This window comes from Theropithecus gelada, chromosome 3, assembly GCF_003255815.1.
Source record: "Theropithecus gelada isolate Dixy chromosome 3, Tgel_1.0, whole genome shotgun sequence".
Taxonomy (NCBI): Eukaryota; Metazoa; Chordata; class Mammalia; order Primates; family Cercopithecidae; genus Theropithecus; species Theropithecus gelada.
Genome location: NC_037670.1, coordinates 22,659,994 through 22,682,404, shown reverse-complemented (window position 1 = coordinate 22,682,404; position 22,411 = coordinate 22,659,994). Strand labels below are relative to the sequence as shown.

The window sequence follows — 22,411 nt, the reverse complement described above, 5'->3', positions numbered from 1 at the left end:
TTTCCAAAAGGTTTAAAATAAAAATCAAAGAAAAGTTTAGAGGGAAAAGTCCTTTTCCCAGAAGAATGTCAAAATTAGGTTTGCTATGTGTTGTTCTGCTTGCCACATTATGTAAGGACACATTAAGTCAATATGCACATTACATCATTGTTAATGTAAATTAAACCACAAGACCTATTTGTCAATCATGTTAATTCTTTCTTCACTGCTTAAGTTGCCTTGCTTGCATCAGCTGTGAGTTGCAAGTCTGCTGCATACAAATGCAAACAATTTTTAAAGCATCTGAAGTCTTATATTTTACATTCTTAAGACATAAAATCGATGGCACAAAGTAACCCCAGTGATTAGAAAACTTTTGTCATGATTTTGGGAAAGCTGAACCTCCTATTTGAGACACACTGATTACTGGATTAACGATATTGCCTAAATAAGGTAAATTATCTGAATCTTCTTGATGGTGAAAGCTTGTATATCATAGGAGCAGAAATCCTGAATATGACATGCACCGCTTTTGACATACCCTTTTTACAAGAAGTATGTAAATATCTGATAAAGGTCATTTATTACCAGGCTTGTGTATTTCACTCTAACATAATGGTGGGGGTCCTTTTTCTAGGCAGCTCAGAGCCATTGAATACTGTCAACTGTCAATTTTGACTCTTATTCTATCTAAACCCTTAACAAGAATATCAGATCAGACTAATATATTTCTGTGTCTTGTCTCTTAAAATTAATTGTATATTCTTTTTCATGGCGGAAAATATTTTGATTTCTCCTAGAGGAGAGCAGTATACTACATTGATAAAATCATGGGTGGGGCACTCATCAATTTTGGGTGATAAGCAGTGTTATCTTCATCCAGTTTCTTTAACTCTGTGATTCTATCTCTTCATGTGTAACAAGGTGATCACGAAACGCAGTTCATTACCAGCTTGCATTGAACTGGACAGCAAGTAGCTTTTCTGCACGGCCATAGGGCTATTTACTGTCCATTTCAGTGCAAGCTGTGACTCCAAAACGACGAGGCTGTGAGCAGGTGGGATTTTCTAGTCCAGGATATGCCTTCGTGATCTCCTCACCCATAAGACTGGTTATTTGGTCAATTCTGATACTTTATGTCATTCAGCTTTCCTAAATTTTAGATTACCCACCCAGTCTGATATAGTTCTCCACAATGTACACACAACACAAGTAAACGGTTCCTCTACTCACTCTTGTTCAAAACTCTTGTATGGAATTTATCACATTTATGACTCAAGTGAGTATACTGATCTGTGGACACACCCATTTCCTTAAGTAGAGCGACCCAGGAGGGCAGGAGATGTATCAAGTTTATCATTTTTATTTCCCACAACTAGTGGGATAAATAGTGCCTTGTTCTTCCTTTTATTTCTTTTCTTTTCTTTTTTTAAACGGAGTTTTCACTCTTCCTGCCTAGGCGGGAGTGTAGTGGCATGATCTCACCTCACTGCAATCTCCGCCTCCCGGGTTCAAGTGATTCTCCTGCCTCAGCCTCCCAAGTAGCTGGGATTACAGGCACATGCCACCATGCTCAGCTAATTTTTTTTTGTATTTTTAGTAGAGACAGGGTTTCACCATGTTGGCCAGGCTAGTCTCGAACTCCTGACCTCAGGTGATCCACCTGCCTTGGCCTCCCAAAGTGCTGGGATTATAGGTGTGAGCCACCGAGCCCGGCCGCCTTGTTCATTTTGATTGAATAATGTTTTTTAGAAAAAAACTTTCAGAGGTGATGATGAACGTATGTTTACACTCTGAACTTTAGACAATCCTGAAGTCATTAAGAATGACTTAGAAAAGAGGATTGGGCAGACACATCCAGGACTTAACAATGACGACATGGCAGGAACAAGAGAGAAGCTCCTCTTCATAGTCTTATTAGCCTAGGGGGCAAGGACTTCTTCTTCTTCTTCTTTTTTAATACTTTAAGTTCTAGGGTACATGTGCACAACGTGCAGGCTTCTAACTACTGCACCAACTCTCCCCTCTGCCGGCAGGGCCAGCTTGAGTCAATATCTGGCCTCGTTTATTTAGGTATGGTCCTTGTGCCAACTCTGAATTGCTATGGGAGTTGGTTTCCCTGAGATCAGTGACTTCCAACCAGTAGCAGCCAGAGATGCACCTAGCTCACCATGACTTAGACTGCTGGTCCTGTGACCTGCACCTGTTTTAGCAGGAAGGGCAGGAGGCCAAGATGCAGAGACATATGATGAGCGTGTAATAAGATATTGCTGGAGCCGGTGGGTGCTAAAAGAAACCAGAGGCTGCATGGGTCACATCAACTTAGACTCCACTCACTCCAAGCCTCTCACTCCAAGCTCCCCGGGGGGTTCAATATGAGCTGATACTAACTGACATTGACGTAGGCAAAAAAGGCAAGAGTGAGCCGGCAGGGAATTCTTTGGCCCTGACTTCTGGGTGGGAAGGACAGGGAAGGACAAAGCATTGTCCTTGCAGTGTGGTGGAGATGACTTTTAGGATCTATCTTTAAGATTTCCTTAAAGAACTGTGTCTTGGGCATATTTGTAACGGCCCAAATCATAAAAAACTTTAAAAAATGTTTCAGGTATATATTTTTCTCTAGACATAGATTTGAAATACCGCATTTGAATTTCTGTGGATCAATGAAGTAGGCGTTTTGGGTGTATTTTGATACATTTACATCTTTTGAATTATTTAAGGAGTACTGAAATGAGAAGTATACTCATTTAGGGGAGGAGTTATAAGTAAAACCAGTAGACCAAAGTTTGCTCTGGCCACATTCTCCATTTTAAGAAAACATGTTCCCCATGGACAGAAAAAAATCGCTGGACCCAATCATCCACGTCTTCCTTATTTTTAGAAAGTGTCGGGTCACTGAACCTGCTGTGACTTGGAGAAAACAAACAAGAAAGGCTAAATAATGTTCATGCGTGTGTATATGTCACATTTTCTTTATCCATTCATCTACCAGTGGAAACTTAGGGTGTTTCCATGTCTTGGCTGTTGTGAATAGTGCTGCAGTGAATGTGGGAGCGCAGGTACCCCCTGAACATACTGATTTCATTTCCTTTGGATATATACCCACTAGTGGAATTACTGGATCATATGATTTTTTTTTAGGAAACTTCCTATTGTTTCTCATCATGGCTATACCAATTTACATTCCCACCAACAGTGTACAGGGTTCCATTTTCTCCATACAGCCTTGCCAACACTTGTTATCTTTTGACTTTTTGACCACATAGCCATACTAACAACTAAATCATGCAGGCCAAGTTTCACAATTCTCACTCAGGGTGGGCACCAAGAGATTAAAGGTGGTACCAATACCCCATGGAATATTTTGCAGCCATAGAAAGGAATGAGATCATGCCTTGCAGGGACATGGATGGAGCTGGAAGCCATTATCCTCCACAAACTAATGCAGGAAGAGGAAACCAAACACTGCATTTTCTCACTTATAAGCGGGAGCTGAACAATGAGAACACATGGACACAGGGAGAGGAAGAACACACAACGGGGCCTGCCTGTGAAAGCATGGGTAGGGGGAGGGAGAGTATCAGGAAAAATAGCTAATGCATGCTGGGCTTAATACCCAGGTGATGAATGAAATGAAATCACCTTAATACATAGGTGATGGGTTGACAGGTGCAGCATCCACCATGGCACACATTTACCTATGCGACAAACTTGTACACCCTGCACATGTATCTTGGAACTGAGAATTAAATGAAATAAAATAGAAGAACATTATGTCTGCTACAGTTACTGCTGCGATGAAAATCTTTCCTCATATTATATTGTAATTTTTAACAATGGATCGAATTATTTTATTTCCTGGTATTATTTCATAATGCATATGGTTCTTCCCATGTAGAATTCTTCTTTATTTTACACAATAAAGATTCTAATATGGAAAATGCAGTATTAGTTTTGTTCAATTATTAGAACTACATATTTTTATACTAAATGTGATTTGAAATTATTTCTAAGTTAATTAAATGGGCAAGTAATATATTCTCTAAAATAATCAATTTTGTCACTGTGTTAGTCTGTTTTCACGCTGTGGATAAAGACACACCCAAGACTGGGCCATTTACAAAAGAAAGAGTTTAATTGGACTTACAGTTCCACATGGCTTGGGGAGCCTCACAATCATGGTGGGAAGCAAGGAGAAGCAAGTCCCATCTTACATGGATGGCAGCAGGCAAAGAGAGAATGATGGAGACGCAAAAGCAGGACCCCCCGATAAAACGATCAGATCTCATCAGACTTACTCACTACCATGAGAACAGTATAGGGGAAACTGCCCCCATGATTCAATTATCTCCGACCAGGTCCCTCTCACAACACGTGGGAATTATGGGAGTAAAATTCAAGATGAGATTTGGGTGAAGACACAGCCAAACCCTATCAGTCACCATCTCTGTTCATTTATGTGTATTTACTTTAAATGTCTAAAACATAGACAAGTACCCTATAAGAGTTTATGAGAATTCATAGACCCCATGGCAAAAGTTAATGAGGGTGGATATCACATTCACTTGAAGAATCATACCACACATGACAAAATTGGATTATGAAATTGAAAACCGTAAATAAATAGTTCAACAATTCAGATGGAAAGGAATGTCTCTTACTAAACATACACTAATGGAACAATTGTTCCTCAGTGTCCTGACCTGGCCTTGTTCTTCCTTCTCTCTCCCTGATGGTCTCAGCACCTCCTTGGCCCCAGCTGTCAGCTCAATGCCATTGACTCCTCATCTAAATTTTCAAACAAAAACTTCTTCTCAAGATTCATGCCTGCTTGTTCAATAGTATGCCCATATCTTCATCTTGATGTCTCAGAAGCATCTCAAATCCCAAACCACACATAGCAAGTTTCCCTTTAAGCTTCTTCAATTCTCTGTTCTTAGCAGTGATAGCAAAATCTTCTGGTTGCAAGAAGCTTCGAATAATAAAAGTGTTCCTAGTTGCGCGTTTCTTTTCGTGTCCAGCTGCTGAGAGTGGGCTGCTATGTATTGTCTACTCCAATTCTCAATATGTCTTGTGTGTGGTTTCTCTTTTTCCAAACACAGTACTATCACCTTTTTAATTACAACTCTCAATTGTGTCCTAACTGGTCATTCTTTTTTTTTTTTTTTTTAATCTTTCCCCATTGTGATATATCTTACACACTCCAACCAGATTAATGTTTCTAAAACATTGCTGCAAGCATTTCCCTCTGCTCTGCCACCTTTAGGATCCAGTAGGATGTGCTAACTCTCCAAGGCCTGGTCCTCTCTGTGCAGATGCAGACCTTCGCTTACTGGGAGTATCCTTTGTGTCAGCCATATGGGCTCTTTCATGTGAGCAGCTGCACCTGACTCATCTCTGTCCCCATGCCCTGTCTGAGCCCCATTCTCACTCCGATCATCTTATAATGGCAAAACTACACTAAATTGTTCCTTGTGTTTGGAAACCGCTTCAGGCTCTTGACCCTTTTGAGATTCAACTCAGCCTTTCTTGGACATTTTTTTTGGCTCCTTAAGACTTCTCAGCCTACCCTATGCCCAGAATTGGCTAAATGTCCACTTCCTCTGCTCCGAAAACACATACTGCATAATCTCTGATGGTATTGTGTTGATGTCCGCATTTCTCTTCTTTGTCTCCCTGCTGTTCTCCTGCGCCAGGTGTCATGGCTGCTGCTTCGAACTCTCTGCTGCCCCTTACCCAGGACATTTGCTGCTTCCCGCCATGTGTTGCCATCATTTGCTGTGGGGTCTCCCACAGACCCCAACACCTTGCTGGCAGTGACCATCCTATTATTACTTGATCTTATTAACAGCAGATGCACAAGTATTACCTGAACAAATTTTAAAAACATCTTAGGACTCACAAAACTAAAGAGATTTTTTGAGGTGAAATTTGTTCTGATGACAAAGGTCCAGTTGAGCTATGAACTACACCACAATACACTATGACATACTGTAACATTTCTCATTTCTAATTTGAAATATTAGACTCATGCCATTATAGAAAGTGGGAGCAATTTTTTTTTTTTTTTTGGAGACAGAATTGGTTCAAGCAATTCTCTTGCCTTGGACTCCCGAGTAGCTGGGACTACAGGTGCCCGCCACCACACCTGGCTAAGTTTTGTATTTTTGGTAGAGACAGGATTTCACCATGTTGGCCAGGCTGGTCTCAAACTCCTAACCTTAGTTGATCCACCCACCTCGGCCTCCCAAAGTGCTGGGATTACAGGCGTGAGCTACCGTACCCAGCCAGTGGGAGCAATTTAATGAAAAAAAGTATTTGGGAAAAGGTGTTTAAGATGCACATCTATAGCCATTTGACATCTACGTAAGTGGGAGGAGTTGCACTGACCAGATTGCTTTCAAGAAAGGACATGTTACCACCAATTCAGGGGGTGATGTCATTTGGAAGTTATTGGCCACCTCAGAGATTGTCTCAGCTGCAGAGGCCCACTTCACCCAAGGACAGGCTCTTTTTGGAGTGTCCTCAATCCAGTGACTGATTGAGGAGCAATTCTGCCCAAACTCAGGACAATCCTGAAGGACTGTTCTTGCTCCAGAGTTCACTGTCATTCGCCTGCATGCCAGCTCACTCTTTCTTGACCCAGTCCTTCTTCCTGTCCTTCCCTCCTTGGGTATTGGTCATAAGGTACTCCCTGATAAACATCCTGCACACTAGCATCCATCTCAGAGTTGGCTTCTTGAAGAACCCAACCACAACTGTTTGTTTCATCTACAGCAAAAATGCATGCACCATTAATGACAAAATCAGGTCTGTGTGTGACACTGCCTCCATATACTTCAATCATCCATTCACATTACTTTAACTCATCTGAGACTGTGACTAGAAAAGAATTAGTGCTGAGTTCTCTTTCAATTATACCCCTCTATACATGATGAACAATATCTTGTTATTTTCCCTCAGAGCAAGCAAAAGATAGAAGAATAAAAAAGAAGCAAGGGAAAAAGTTAAAAAGATTAATTTTAAAATAGTTGCTCGCGAACTTAAAAAAATAAGCTGTGTTTGTTTGGTTGTTTTTGCTCATTCAGCTGGCCCAAGTTCAGCTAGTGTTCTGAGCAAAAATTCAGTTGTTATCTCTAATATTTGGAATATATCGGGGGTAAGAGTAGCTAACTTTTCTACAATGATTTTAAACAAAGTAGTTCTTCTACAGGATGTTTATTTTAGACTGCTAGATTGTGAAAAGAGGTAAAGAGTCATAAATATAACAACATAAAGAGTAAGGGGGCTGGGTGCAGTGGCTCACGCCTATAATCCCAGCACTTTGGGAGGCTGAGGTAGGAGGATCGCCTGAGGTCAGGAGTTTGAGACCAGCCTGGCCAACACAGCGAAACCCCATCTCTGCTAAAAATACAAAAATTAGCTGGGCATGGTGGCTCACCCCTGTAATCCCAGTTACTTGGGAGGCTGAGGTGGGAGAATTGCTTGAACCCAGGAAGCAGAGGTTGCAGTGAGCTGAGATTATGCCATTACATTCCAGCCTGGGCAACAACAGCAAAACTCTGTCTTAAAAAAATAATAAATAAATAAAAAGGAGAGAGAGAGAGAGAAGGAAATAAAAGGAAGGCAAATAACTTTTTTCCTAAAAATTGTTTAAAATTATTAAGTAAGTCCAAGTGAGAAAAAAGAAAAAAACCAAAATGTTTTAGGAACAAGAAAAAGACATCCCAAGGCATAAAGTAGCATTATAATGAAGACAAACACAAAAGATGCAAGTTGGATACCAAAAAGGCAAAAATAAACTACTTAAAATTTGGGGGTGTAAAAGAGTAAAACAAGCTCTGAGAAGCATGGCAGTGTCTCCTTCCAAAGGACTTTCTAGAAAAATGGATGCCCTAATATTGTCAACCAGATACCTGAAGGGGAATGTGGTGGAAAGAACTGGATAATTTCTTGGGGTCATTTTAGTCTTCATATGAAATGTCTCTTTAAACTTATTTTTATGGAGTGTATTGTAAAGTCATAATCATATTATGTTGAGATAGTTTCTTTAAAAGATTAAAATGACCAAGAACTTAAAAACTCATGACAATTTCTATACGTAAACAACTGGAGTCACCATGGTCCAAGGAGGATGATAGGTTATGTTTCCCCTGGTTGAGAGCAATAATAGCTTCATACAGGAGACTGTAATAAAACTGTGTTACTTTTCTGCATCCTTAATATGAAAAGAAAAGCCATTGGAATCATCATGGCATCAAGGAAATGAAACATATCTCATGTTTTACTTATTCAGTTAGAGGAAAGTATCATCTAGATGAGGTGCAATTATTTCATTTTTGTTTATATGGACTTTTGATGGAAGTAAAGCCATGTGACCCCAACCAGAGGTGATGACAACCAGGCTTAACAACAGAGGTAAACAAGATTCATAAAATCACTGGTATTCATTTTAAAACTTAGCTTATTTTTCCAATAGTTTCTTTATGAGGATTGTTAGTAATAGCAGATTATTTACTTGAGAAGTATTTTTCATGACTTTGGCTTAGAAAAGGTCATTGCTCTTGAGAAGGTTGGTTATTAATAATAACTGACTTGAAGAGGCTGCATTTTTTTTAGTAAAGTGCGGAAATATGTTACAGTGAGACAAGGGTATAAAAAGGTAGTTAATACATTTCACAGAATGAAGACTGCCTCTGACAACACCATCATGGTATCTTGGTAGATGGAGAGAAGAAGAAAACATGGGTCACTTAATAAATATTGAGATAACTGACTCAATATAGATAGAAAATAAATTGGACCCCACCTTAATTATATCTGTGAACCTCAGTGGGGGTTGAGGGCCTAAATGCAAACAGTAAAAATATAGACATAAAACAAATACAGAAAAAAATAGGAACGCATCTTCATGAGCTCGTAAATTTCTTAAACAAGGTCCAAATGAAGACAAGGGCAAAGTTAGGAGACAAGAACACACAATGGGTCTTTTCAGTAAATGGTGTTGGGAAAACTAGATATCCACAAGCAGAAAAATGGAATTAGGTCATTATCTCTAATTTATGGTGTCTCTAATGCCATATACACAATTAAACTCAAACTGGATTAAAGACTTAATGGAAGGGCCTAAACTATGAAATTAGTAGGAGAAAACATAGGAGAAAATCTCCCTAACATTGCTTTAGGCAATGACTTTTGGTTATTACCCCAAAAGCATGGACAGCAAATACAAAAATAGAACAATGGGATTACATCAAACTAAAAAAAACTTCTGCACAGCAAAGGAAATCAATCACCAGAGTGAATGAAGTGACAACCTATATATAGAAGGAGAGAATATATTTGCAAACCATACATCCGATAAAAGGTTACTATCCAAAATATATGAAGGATTCAAACAATGCAATAGCAAGAAAACAATCTGATTTGAAAATAGGCAAATTCAATGAAGCTATTAAAAAATGGGCAATGAACCTGAATAAACATTTCTCAAAAGAAGACGTACAAATGGCTAACAGGTATATAAAAAAATGTTCAACATCACTAGTTATCAGGGAAATGCAAACTAAAAAACCAAAATGAGGTATCATCTCACACATGTTAGAATGGCTATTATCAAAAACATGAAAAAAACAAGCATTGGTGAGCATATGGAGAAAAGAGAAGCTTTGTACTGCATTGATAGAAAAGGAAGTTACTATACTCACTATAGAAAACAATATGGAGCTTCCTCAAAAAAATTAAAAATAGAACCACCATATTTTCTAGCAATGCCATTACTGGGTATATATGAAAAGGATATGAAATCAGTATGTTGAAGAGATATCTACACTTCCATGTTCATTGTGGCATTGTTTACAATAGCCAAGATATGGAATCAAGTGGCTAAGTGGTCACCAGCAGATGAACGGATTAAAAAATATGTGGTATACATATACAATGGTTACCAAAAAAAGGGACGAGTTAAAATAAAATAACTGTAATCCCAGCACTTTGGGAGGCCAAGGCGGGCAGATCACGAGGTCAAGAGATTGAGACCATCCTGGTCAACATGGTGAAACCTCATCTCTACTAAAAATACACAAATTAGCTATGGGTAGTGGTGCACGCCTGTAGTCCCAGCTACTCGGGAGGCTGAGGCAGGAGAATTGCTTGAACCCAGGAGGCAGAGGATGCAGTGAGCCGAGATCGCACCACTACACTCCAGTCTGATGACAGAGCAAGACTGTCTCAAAATAAATAAATAAATAATAAAAATAAAAAATAAAACAAAATAAGGACCTTCAGCCTTAAGACTATTCAGCCTTAAGAAAGAGTGAACTATAGCCCTTTGTGACAATATGGATGAACTGGAGAACATTATATTAAGTGAAATAAGCCAGGCACACAAAGGCAAATACCACATCATCTAACTCACATGTGCAATCTAACAAGGTTGATCTTATAGAACGGAGAATGGTTGTGGTTCTCAAGGGCTGGAGTTACTGGCGAGATGTGTGTCAAAGGACACAAAATTTCAGGAGGAAAAGTCCAAGAGATCTATTGTACAACATGGTGACTATAGCTAATAATTTACTGTATTCTTGAAAAATGCTGACAGTGAATGTAAAGTGTTCTCAACACAAACATGATAACTGTGTGAGGCAACCTATATGTCAATTGATCAGATTTAGTCATTCCACAATGGATATATATTTCAAAACATTATACTATACACAGGAAATACATATCATCTTATTTAAAATGTAAATAATACATATCATTTTATTTATAATGTAAAAAATCATATATATGCATTTAAAATCAATATATAATATATGCAATATATAAAATATATTGCATATATTTATATAATAAACATCAAATATATATTATATGAATATATTTTATATAATAAATTGTATATATTTATTATAGGCATATATATAATAAATATATATTATACATATATATAGCATTCTTTGATATTGAAACCAATCTTACACACTGTACCTGCTTTGATTTCTAGAATACAGGAATTTTAAGTCATTCTACCTCCAGGACAAACCTATCTGAAGGAAACCATAGAAGCTGAGTTCTGTGCTCAGATATCCTACCTTTCTCTTCTGCAGACACTTGAGAGCATAAATCCCCAGGGTAGCTGAGTAAATGCATGCATTTAAGCGCAATGAAGCATGAGTGCTTTCTTGCATCATTTAAAAAGGGAGGACAGTGAAAGTTCCCACTTCACTAGTTTTCTTTTCTCGCATTAGGGTATTAAATTAAAAAGAGAATTTAAATTCTCATTTTAAATAATAAATTAACATAAAAGGATTACACATTTAATACATTACCATTCTATTTTTCCCCAGGTCTATATTTCTCCTGTATTATTCATAACAGAAGCTCTGCAATTCCCAAGTCGTTGTTGAAAAATAAATACGAAAAAGTTGTGGATGGCTGCAGTGTATGGCCACACACAAAAGACCCCAGCAAACTGGAGCCTAAGTTAACCATTGCTCCACTTTAATGAGGAACTAAAATAGAAAAATAACGTCAAAATGTTGTCCTTTCCATAAACAATATTGTAACTAACTCCAGTATCTAAAGAGATAGCAGGAGAAAGTGGAAGAAAGCGACAGATTAACAATGAAAGACCTTTCCTTGCTGACAGAGTCGGGTTTGGAATTCGGTGCAAGTTGATAGTGCCAAGGTTGGAACAGCTAATGAGCAAATGTCTGAAAGCGGGAGTAGGGGAACTGCCAAGGCTATTTCTGTGCACAAAGCTGTCCCTTCCCTAGGCCAGATGACATTTGTTGTCAGCCCTTGAAGAATGATGCCATTAGAAGACGGCATCCCCAGCCGCTCACCTCGAGTGGAAGGCGAGCGGACAAACTCACAGCACTATTTTTTTTTTTTTTTGAGACGGGGTGTCGCTCTGTCGCCCGGGCTGGAGTGCAGTGGCCGGATCTCAGCTCACTGCAAGCTCCGCCTCCCAGGTTTACGCCATTCTCCTGCCTCAGCCTCCCGAGTAGCTGGGACTACAGACGCCCGCCACCTCGCCCGGCTAGTTTTTGTATTTTTTAGTAGAGACGGGGTTTCACCGTGTTAGCCAGGATGGTCTCGATCTCCTGACCTCGTGATCCGCCCGTCTCAGCCTCCCAAAGTGCTGGGATTACAGGCTTGAGCCACCGCGCCTTAACTCAGCATTCATTTCCCCACTTGCACCAACAGCAATCCAGACGTTATAGTGACAGACGAGACGCAGCATAGGACAGCATAGGACAAAAAGCTGCATGGAAGCAGGATTTTAACATCAAAATGTGCAGAACAGTGTTGCTGTTGGGCTACGGTACACAAAGTGCCACCAACACAAGACCTGGAAACCCTGGCAGTGACATCTAATTCTCCTTTCAATTTGAAGGAGGACAGGGTAAAAAAAAAAAAAAATTGTGGTACATTAAAATGGGAAATTGCCACAAATATAGACAGTGAATGAAACATGTAAAAGTGGATGTTTCTGGTTGTTCTCTGCATTCCTAGCATGGCCATTTCATCTCACTACCGGCAAATATTAACTTTTAAAAATCCTTATAAAATATAACTCTGAAAGCTTGGTGCTTCTTAGACATTTATTTACCTGTAATTTTAACTATCTTTCTCTATGAATTTTAGTCTGCTTTCCTGTCTATTTTTTTTAAATCCCCATGGTCTGAAGCCAGAATGGTGATACGCAGGCACTTTAGACCAATCCCGTCACCCAGAGGCTTTCGCCAAGGCACTCAGGTGCCACATCACTCCTCTCAGCACCCCCATCTCCCAAGCAAAAGCTTCTGGAGTCACTTCTCATTCTGACCTGCCCTCTTTCACCAAATCCATTCTCTGCTTTTCCTCTCTCCAATTCAACAAATTCTCTCTCTCTTAAATCAGTCCCTCAATATCTTTTGCCCTACATTTTAACATGTTTGTCTTGACTTTTAAAAAAGCTTTATTCCAGGGTCCTTTGTATTCATCTCTCTCCACTCCTACCCCGGTTTCCCACTGCAATACGAATTATTCTTCTGGGAGTCACCATGGGGTTGTGTTGGAATCAAAACATCAGCGTTTGAGTCTTGAATGTATTACTGGAAGACTGCGCAGCCTCATCCCTCTTCTATTCTTTCCCTGATTACGCTTTATCTACATTACAGAGTCACTGTATTAATTAAGGTGACACAGATGAAAGTGTTTTGTAAACTACAAAGTTTTATATAAATATAAATAGAAGGTGACATTTTTATCCCGCAGTCAATTAACTTTCCTGGCAGTGTTGATTCCCAGCAATTAGAACACTCAATTAAGCACCGTTCAAGTTCAATGTGGCACCTAAAAAGGGAAAGACAAAGCTTGAAAATGTGTTAAATATAAATCTGCTTGTTAAATCGAAATGAAGTGAAAGAAGAGATTTGGACTTTTACTTCTGCCTATATGTTTGAAGGCAGCAAACTTGCACTTCTGGATAGTTACATATATTTCAGAACTGTTTAAGCTTCAACCACCATCAATAATAAGCATGTTATTTATATCAATCTTTGAAATTTAAAAAATTTATTGCAGGCATATGCTCTAAAATAAGCAAAGGGTTATGACTACTATCAAAAAAAGACATGATGAAAAAATAGTATTGTTTCCAAATATCACCTAAACACATATGCACATACTCTCCGCTATATCCAATATTTAAAATGAACCTCCTGGAGGCAAGATAACAGTAATTTGGTTTCACTGTTGGCAGCAGTATTGCTGGGATCAACTGGGTCACTTCTACTTCCCAAGGAAGCCAATTTTTAAGGCTTCAGGTTTGCTCTTCCAAATTTAGCTGGGTGAAAGAGTCACTGTGTGGTCTCCCAGGAAAGGCAGTGGAGCTGCATTTACATGAAAAGACTAAGAAAGTCTCTTTCAAGCCTAACCCACAGGGAGAGCCAAAATTCTAAGTCCTTTCCTAAAATTTAGCTGATTTCTTATTTTCCTCCCCTAATACTCGGTTGTTAATTTTTAAAAAGCCTTGATGAACTACAATCCTGACCGTTGGAGTATAATTTAATTTACATATTAATATTTCTTTTAAAAACAGCTTATTTGTTGATTTATTATTATTATTATTATTATTTTGAGACAGAATCTTGCTCTGTCACCCAGTCTGGAGTGCAGTGGTGCTATCTTGGCTCACTGCAACCTCCACCTCCTGGGTTCAAGATACCCTCCCTCCTCAGCCACCCGAGTAGCTAGGATTACAGGTGTGTGCCACCATGCCTGGCTACTTTTTGTATTCTTAGTAGAGACCGGGTTTTGCTATGGTGGCCAGGCTGATCTTGAACTCCCGGCGTCAAGTGATCCTCCTGCCTCGGTCTCCCAAAGTGCTGAGATTAAAACATTTTAAAACGTAAATTTAAATGTTCAGAAGTCAATTTGTTTAAGACCCTTCTAAGTTCTGAGTAAAGGCTAAGATTGTGAATGGGGTATAATTGTTACTGTGTTTTGGAAGTAGTTCACCGCAGCCTCGCACTCCTGGCCTCAAGCCATTCTCCTGTCTCAGTCTCCGGAGTAGCTGGAACTACAGTTGCGTACCACATCACACCTAGGCCTCCCAAGTAGCTGGGATTACAGCAGTGTGCCTCTGTACTTGGCTGTTGAAGCAAAGGTAATTTGGGTTCTTGCACCTTGCAACCAATAGGGTCATAGTCAATACATGGATCTGTGCCAATCTAGGAAATTTAAAAAGAGATAAACTTACATTTCAAACAATCCTTGTTTGAATTTTTGTCAGACTTTATCTTCAGATATTTGGTGAAAGGTTCTAATGTGAGCCTGACTGGGGGCTGGGGCAGCCTGTCCATACGAAGTCAAAACCTGCGGTGTGGTGCATGAAGTCCCGTGAGGGTCCCACCCACGCTGTGGTGTTGAGCATCATCTGTTCACTGATGTCCCCAGGTCTGCAGCCTGGATTCCTGAACTCTACTCTCTCATATCTAATTTCCTACTGAGAGCATCCACTTACTTGTTTAGTGTGTATTTCAATCTCAACACATCGATAACTAGACTCCTCATCGCCTTCCTTAAACCGGTGCACTGCATCTTCTGCTCACTCAGTAGAAAGCAAGCCATTCTTCCTGATACTCAGGTCAGAAGCCTGACCTGATCCTTGATGTCTTTATGTTCCTCACACCTGTATCCAACCACTAGGAAAACCGATTGAATAGACCTTCAAAATAGATCCAGAGTCTGTCCTCTACCCATCACCTCCTCTGCTCTCCCCCACCACCATCTCTCACTTGGATTCACTTTCCAACAGGTCATTCTACTTGCTCCCTTTCCCTGCATAGACCATTCTCAGCACAGGAATAAGATGCATCCTTATTCTTTTTTTTTTAGAGATGGGGTCTCACTATGTTGCCCAGGCTGGAGTGCAGTGGCTGTTCACAGGTGCAAATACAGTGCACCACAACCTCAAACTACTGGACTTGAAGTATTCTCCTGTCTCAGCCTCTGGAGTAGCTGGGACTACAGGCTCGTCCTACCATACCTGGCTAAAAGCATCCTTTTAAAACCTTAGTCTGGCCATGTGACTTTTCTTTTTAAAGTCATACAACAAAGCCCCCATCTCACTCAGCAGAAAACCCCATGTCCTGAAAACCGAAGTCCTGATCTAGTAAGTCCCCCATGAAAAGGTTCTGCCCCTTCTGACTCAGGACCTCTTAATGTTTTCTTGTTCACTTGGCTCCCGCCACACCAGCCTTTCTGTTATTCCTCAAGCTTGCCGGGCAAACTCTAAACATCGTGGTTCTATCTCTTCCCTTTACCTATGAACTGTCTGAAACCCCTCCACATCTTTGCTCAAAGTCTCACTTTTTCAAGGCAGCTTTTCCTGACTATTCTGATAAATTTTGCAAGCCTCAAATCCCAACAACTGCCATTTCTTTCCAGGCAATAAAATACCACAAAATTCCAGGCAAAAAAAAAAAAAATATTTTCCTTCCTTTGTTTGCAAGTATTTGCAAAGGAGCTGACAAGTTTTATACTATATGATATGTGTTTAGAAGAAAAGAAGCTGCTGAAGACAAAATTATTCAATAGAATTACTTCCTAAAATCACAAATATATTGTTTCTAAGAGACGATAAATTATTCTTTTGGCCATAAGCTAGTTTGAATTGGTTTCTGTCACTTCAAAAAGATCAAGATGAATACACTGATTTATAATGATCTGGCAAATTTAAAGAGCAAAAGTTAATGATTCAAAGAGCTTTTGTTTAAATTTATGTCTCCTAAAAATTACATTAAAATATTATACCTATTTATTCAATGGACATACTTCTGGAAATTTTTCTTGAAAAAAAATGATCTTAAAATCAGACAAAGGCCAATGCATAAAAAAGTTCATCTGATACCTCCTTTGTAATGGTCAAACATTAGAAATAAACTCAAATTTTAGCACTGTATTAGATGTTTTCAAAATGTAGCTCACAGACCTGTAGGGATCCCTGAGACCATTTTAGGTGATTTCTAAGAAGAAAATCTTTTTCATGACAATGCTGAGGTGCTGTTTGCCTTTCTCATGGTGTTGATATTTGCACCGTTGGAGCAAAAGCCATGGTGGGTGGGACTGCTGAGCCTTACCATGAATCCCAGCAGCGACGCTAACAGGATGACTGTTCATTGTACTGTTTACCAACGCATAGTCTGAGTTGGATTTTTAAAAATGCCAGATTCATTTACAGACAATGAAGCAAGAAAAAGAACAGTTTTATTACATTTTTACCCTAAAGCTCATGTTATTTTTAATGTTGTATGTCTTGTGTAATAAATGGGAAGAAGGCACAGTGTGTCCTCTGCCTCCTGAGCAGCATGGGGCTGTCTTCTTCATGTCAGAGTATGTCTGATGTGAATGTCATACTTCATGTCAGAGTATGTCTGTACTTGCTTAAGTTGCAAATTTGAGCAGCTGCTTTTTTTTTTTTTTCATGGAATTCCATTTCTTTCTTAAAAGAATGGCTACCTAAAATCAATGGTTATGCAGTCTTTTCTATTTGTCAAACAATTTCTTACAAAGAAATGAGCCCATCACTCCTACGATTACAATTGATGGTGTTTATTATAAATAATAAAATTGAATCTTTCAAGAAAGAATAGAATTTTAGAAAACTTGTGTCCATCAGCATGAACTTGACAGTTTACTTGAAGACTTTCTGATGAGATCATGGTAATGTTAGTAGTTGTGATATTTTGATATTGTATAACAAATTGTATCAACATTGGGAAGATCTGCATAACACAGTGAACCAATCACTTCCAAATAATCAACTTTTTATGTTACAAAATCATGTGTGGGTAAAACATTCCTTCCAAGGGTATGACAGACCAGTGAATTTTAAGATGGCAGAGTACAGCAAATGTGTTGATATGGCATCTGACTATTGCAATGAACCATTAAGATACTGCCATGTTTTAATTCTCTGCATAGTATGGAGCACCATTAGGTGTTTTCTGGTTTATTCACTTGCTTTATTTGTTTATTATTTCTCTATCCTGACTGAGAAGAGAGTCAATGAGGGGAAGGACTTTGCAGACCTTTTTCATTATTGCATTCTTCGGTGTCTAGAGGAGTGCCTGGCATGAAGCAGATGTTCTGTAAATGAGGATTAAAGAATAAACACAACCACAAAACGAACCTTTATGCAGCTATTACCAGCCTGGTTTACCAAGAATATCTAGTGATTTGAGGAAATTCTCAAGATACATGGTTATTATATGTGCAGTCATATCTAATATACAATACACAATACATATTCTACAATATATAATGTATGTAATATATATATGCCCCATAATAATAATATACATATATTATTATTTTCATGTGTGTGTGTGTGTGTGTCTGTTTGTAGGTGTTCTCAATAAAGTAAAACTCACAGGGTCGGTAGAAAAAGAAGGTTGGGGAAGACCACAGGAAACCCATGCAACTTTGTAACAAGGGCAACTAAAAGCCAATTATTGGTACTTGGGGAGATACATTGGACATCTCAGAAAGGCAGCTCAGTGCGGCTAGAAGCAACACCCACAGGTTTTAGAAACAGTTTTATAACATATTAGTTCTATTCCTAGGACCTACCTCAGGTAGATTATTTACATAATTAAAACAATTTTATTTCATATTCAGCTCAGGAAACTGACTTGGAGAATAGAAGAAACGAGCCTATCTAAGGTTCTGCCACTACAAAGCTGTGTATCCTTGGATGAGTCTGATCACCTTACTGTTTTTTCTGGTAAGGAAATTGTAGTTGAAATGCAGGATCTCTAAAGATCATCCTGACAGGTAGATTCCACGACAGTCCATGCCATGATGCAAATAATTTAATGAGAAAAACGCTCTGTGGAATCCTTTAAACATATAATTTCTATGTTGTTGCTTTGACCTGCTCATCTACAGAAGATAAGACGTTTGTTTGAAATCCTCATTCAATACAGAAAATCCCTTCCAGTTACATTCTAAGAGACCTTGCTTTTAGGAGGTTTGAGGAAAAGAAAGTTATCCACTTAAAAATTATCTGAAAGACGACTAGATAACCAAGCCAATGATGTGCTTCTTTTTTTTTTTCTGTTGTAATGTTAACAACACATGCCCTCTGGAAAAGCAAGCCAAAATTCCACCTGGAGAGAAAATTAGATCAACTAAAGGTCCTGTGAAGATTCAGTCAGTAGTAAAGAGGACATCTCATGTTCCCTGTCATTCTTCACCCTGTACAATTATCCTGCTCTAAATAAGCAGATCTTAGATTACCCGACTTCAAATCATTGGTCTGGGAAGTAGTCGGGCTTTGGAATGAGATGTGTGGGAACCGGAAGAACAGGGCTTACCTTTCACGGTCACGTGGACGCTCTGGCTGGTGGAGAGTTGTGGTTGAACCAACACGTTGCACGTGTACTCCCCCTCGTCCACTTCCTTTTGCACATCCGAAAGTTTAAGAGTTCCATTGTTCTCAAATGCCACTTGGCGGTGGTTGAAAGGAAGCAGGTTAGAGTTCTTGTACCATTTAATGGAGTAATATGGGTAGCCAATCACACGACAGTGAATATATGTGTCCCGTCCCGCTATTGCTGTGATGTTTTTCATTGGTCGAATGCTTGCAGGCCCTGGAGAGACACAAAGAAACTCTTGAAAATAATTTAAGGGTACATCTCATGTGGGGAGATGGGGACGCTTTTCCTTGAGTTAAAAATGTAGATTCTATTCATGTAAGCACATCTTTTTCAGTTAAACAAATATTTTTGCATGTGGCATTTTCTACAAAGAAGGTTTTTCTTTCCTTTTCTTAAATTCAAATGAATTAAGTGTTAAATACTTTATCTGCTACTTCTATGAAAATGTTTTGAATTAAAAATTACAAGATAAAAGGCAATTTAATTAATAGAAAGCAACTAGTCTACACTGGACAATCATGCACTTTTGGTGAAAACACTGGCAGCCATTGATCAATTGTTTAACTCTCTCTGTAAAATCCAGGATGACGATGGAGGTTACGCCACGTTGCAGCATGAATGTAAGTTTAATACCATGTACATGAAGGTTTACCATGAATGTGGAAGAACCGAAGAGGAGGAGAAGGGAAAGGGCATGCAGAGCATAAACCAGGAAAGGAAACATCAGGTGAACGGATCTAGAGTAAAAAAGAACAAGCTGACTACAGAAACCAAAATGCCATTTCCAACATTAACCCAGTCAGTGCCATTCCTGAGTAGGAAGGAGAGGGCAGGAAATGGAAAGCAACAGTTAATCCGCTCTGGCATTCCAAGACCCAGCTCGGTGCATGCAGAAATCTTCTTCTCCACTACAATGAGTTATGTGTGTTTTTTTGAGGAGCTGATTTGACAAGCACCTCTTACGTTTATTCGAGCCTGGTACAGGACGACTCCCGCCGAGTTGTTGGCAGTGCAGCGGTAGACTCCCCCGTCCCGGACCTGCGAGCTGGAGATGTTCAGGTAGCTGACCACGTTCCCCTCCGACGTGATCATCTGGCTGATGCGGTGACTGCCACCCTTGAGAATGGGGTCGTCGTCCAGCGTCCACGTGATCGTGGGCAAAGGTGTTCCCTTCACGTTGCACATAAGGGAAACCGGCTCTGCCGGACTCACCACCTTTTCACTAAAGGCAGAAATAATTTTGGGAGTTCCATCTGCAGGAAAACAAATTATGGAAGAAAGTGGCACATACAAATAATTAAAGAACTTCCAAGTACATTTCTTTAATGTCTAGGAGGTAGATGTCGTAGTTGTTCAACATTACCAAAAAGGTCTGGTTTTATTGATAAGGCAAAACGTTAATCAGAACAAGAGTTCACTATTTTCAAAACAGGTAAGCACAGCATTAGCAAGCTTTCATAAACTGTTTCTGTATTTCCTGACTGACTTAAGAGGAATGGTAATACAACTTAGATGTTCGGGTTAAACAATCACAGCTCCCAAGAAGTCCCTAGTTTAAAACTGGTGTTTCCTCACACAAAGTTATAAATAGAGGGAAAATTCACATCCGCTCACCCCCACAGTCACTTTATCTGTTAGGCTGATGCAAGAGTGATTGCAAAAAGTAATGGCCAAAACAGCAAATACTTTTGCACCAACCTAATACTTCCTCAAGTTATTTGGGGTTTTCTCACTAGGGAATTGTTTACAGGAACATAGGAGACTACTGAGAGATTGATGATCTCATCTTCATCATTTTCTCATAAGAATTCCTCTTTTACAGCTTTAATTACAAATGGTAACTGCATGCAAACTTCCATGAAGTCTCTGAGGATGGGCAGAAGCTAAATAAAGTTTGCATTAAATGCCATGTATTAAAAACCTCTAAAGATCCCTTAAGTAGGGTGGGTACTTAAGCATGTTTTAAATATCTCTAAAAGTAACTTAAGTAGGCCGGTCATATAATTTAACATCCAACCTGGGACACTTTTGAGGCTGAAACAGAAACGACTACTAATTATGCCAAGAGAACAGGCGTGACCCAGAACTGTCGCAGGCAAACTAGGATCTTAATCTCAGAGAAGTTTCCACAGAAATTTTCAGTATGTTTACATAGATCAAATTTTCATATTCCATTATTTTTCTATCATCCATATGGTTTTTTTCTCTTATTATAGTTACAAATGCATGTTTCTTTTATATATGTTTTTCCATTTATAAAAAGCAATACATGCATATTAAAGGAAATGTATGAAAATCAGAAGAAAAGTCACCAATAGGTCAGCCAGCCTCAGGCATACAAATCAACACTGTGACACATTTTTTCTAGGCATAAGTGGGTCATTTGGACATAATTGTAATCACATGCCACAGGATTTCTGAGTCTGGTAAGAGACCTTGCTGGAGGGGACATTTTTTATTTTTTAAAAGAATTTTTGTGTTCAATTAAAGGGTTGTCCCATAAGGAAAGATAAGAATGACTAGATTTTTTTTTTTTAGTTTTTAATTTTTATTATAAAAAATATATCTCCATTTCTGAATATCTTTCTTCTTGAAAATTGGAAAGTATTATCAACAAAAACAAAGGAGGCAAGCAAAATTTAGGATAGCTTGCAATTCCATCAGGGAAAGGCAACAGTGAATGGTTAATAGTTCCAAACATCCTTGAGGAAAGTGCCACTCATTCCCCCAAAACCTGGGGGCCTAGTTCTTGGCCGGGGAGGCCAGTTATGTAGGGCCTTCATGATGGTGGGGCTGTGCTGCAGCTCTTCCCTCCACCCCTCTACCATCCATTCCTTCCCAAATTCCTGAATCTCACTTATTCATTCCAGCTCATGTTTCAGGTGGCTGGAGAAGGCCCTGGAGTTTGTTTTCTCCAAGATATGCTCATAAGTAGCATATTGCAGTGTCCTTGGGTTGTAAGCATTTTGTCTCTTACTGTCAGAGATGAAAAAGAAACCTTTAAAATATTAACATGCAAAATCGATGCTTTTGTCTTTAACGCACTGCAGACGTTGCCTCATCACGTCCTGTGTTTAATTTTACGGAGAAGTTAGATGTCATCATGATTGCTATTCATTGTCCGTGATCAGTCGTTAATGTTTAGGAGTACTGGAGTTATTTCACGTGTCCTTCATAATTCCGTGGTTTTTGTAAAGTGTGTTTAGCTGTAGATTTCTTTTCACTCGTTTTTACATTAAGCTCTGAAAACTCATGGGTTTAGCAAAGTGTTCTTCGGTTATACTTCTCTTTTTGTAGGTATATTTTACATACAGTGAAATATACAGATCTTAAGTGTATAGCTTAGTTTTGCTAAATATACACACCAGAATAACCACCAAAATGATCAAGATATAAAACATTTCCATCACCAAAATTCCCTAAGGGCTCCTTTCAATAAACCCCCATCCAACATAGATCACTGCTATGATTCCTCTTAGGATGTGCTGGTTTTGCCT

The 22,411-nt window shown here is 39.1% G+C and overlaps 1 protein-coding gene across 1 annotated transcript in view; it reads right to left on the bottom strand.

The window, feature by feature from the left end:
- Positions 1 to 22,411, bottom strand: part of DSCAM (DS cell adhesion molecule) — an 821,125-nt gene that overhangs the window by 287,152 nt on the left and 511,562 nt on the right. The window contains exons 7-8 of the mRNA XM_025379322.1: positions 19,871 to 20,167; positions 18,852 to 19,127 (exon numbers count right to left, since the gene is read on the bottom strand). Coding sequence (XP_025235107.1) covers positions 18,852 to 19,127; positions 19,871 to 20,167 — 573 coding nt within the window. The remainder of the gene's footprint in view (positions 1 to 18,851; positions 19,128 to 19,870; positions 20,168 to 22,411) is intronic.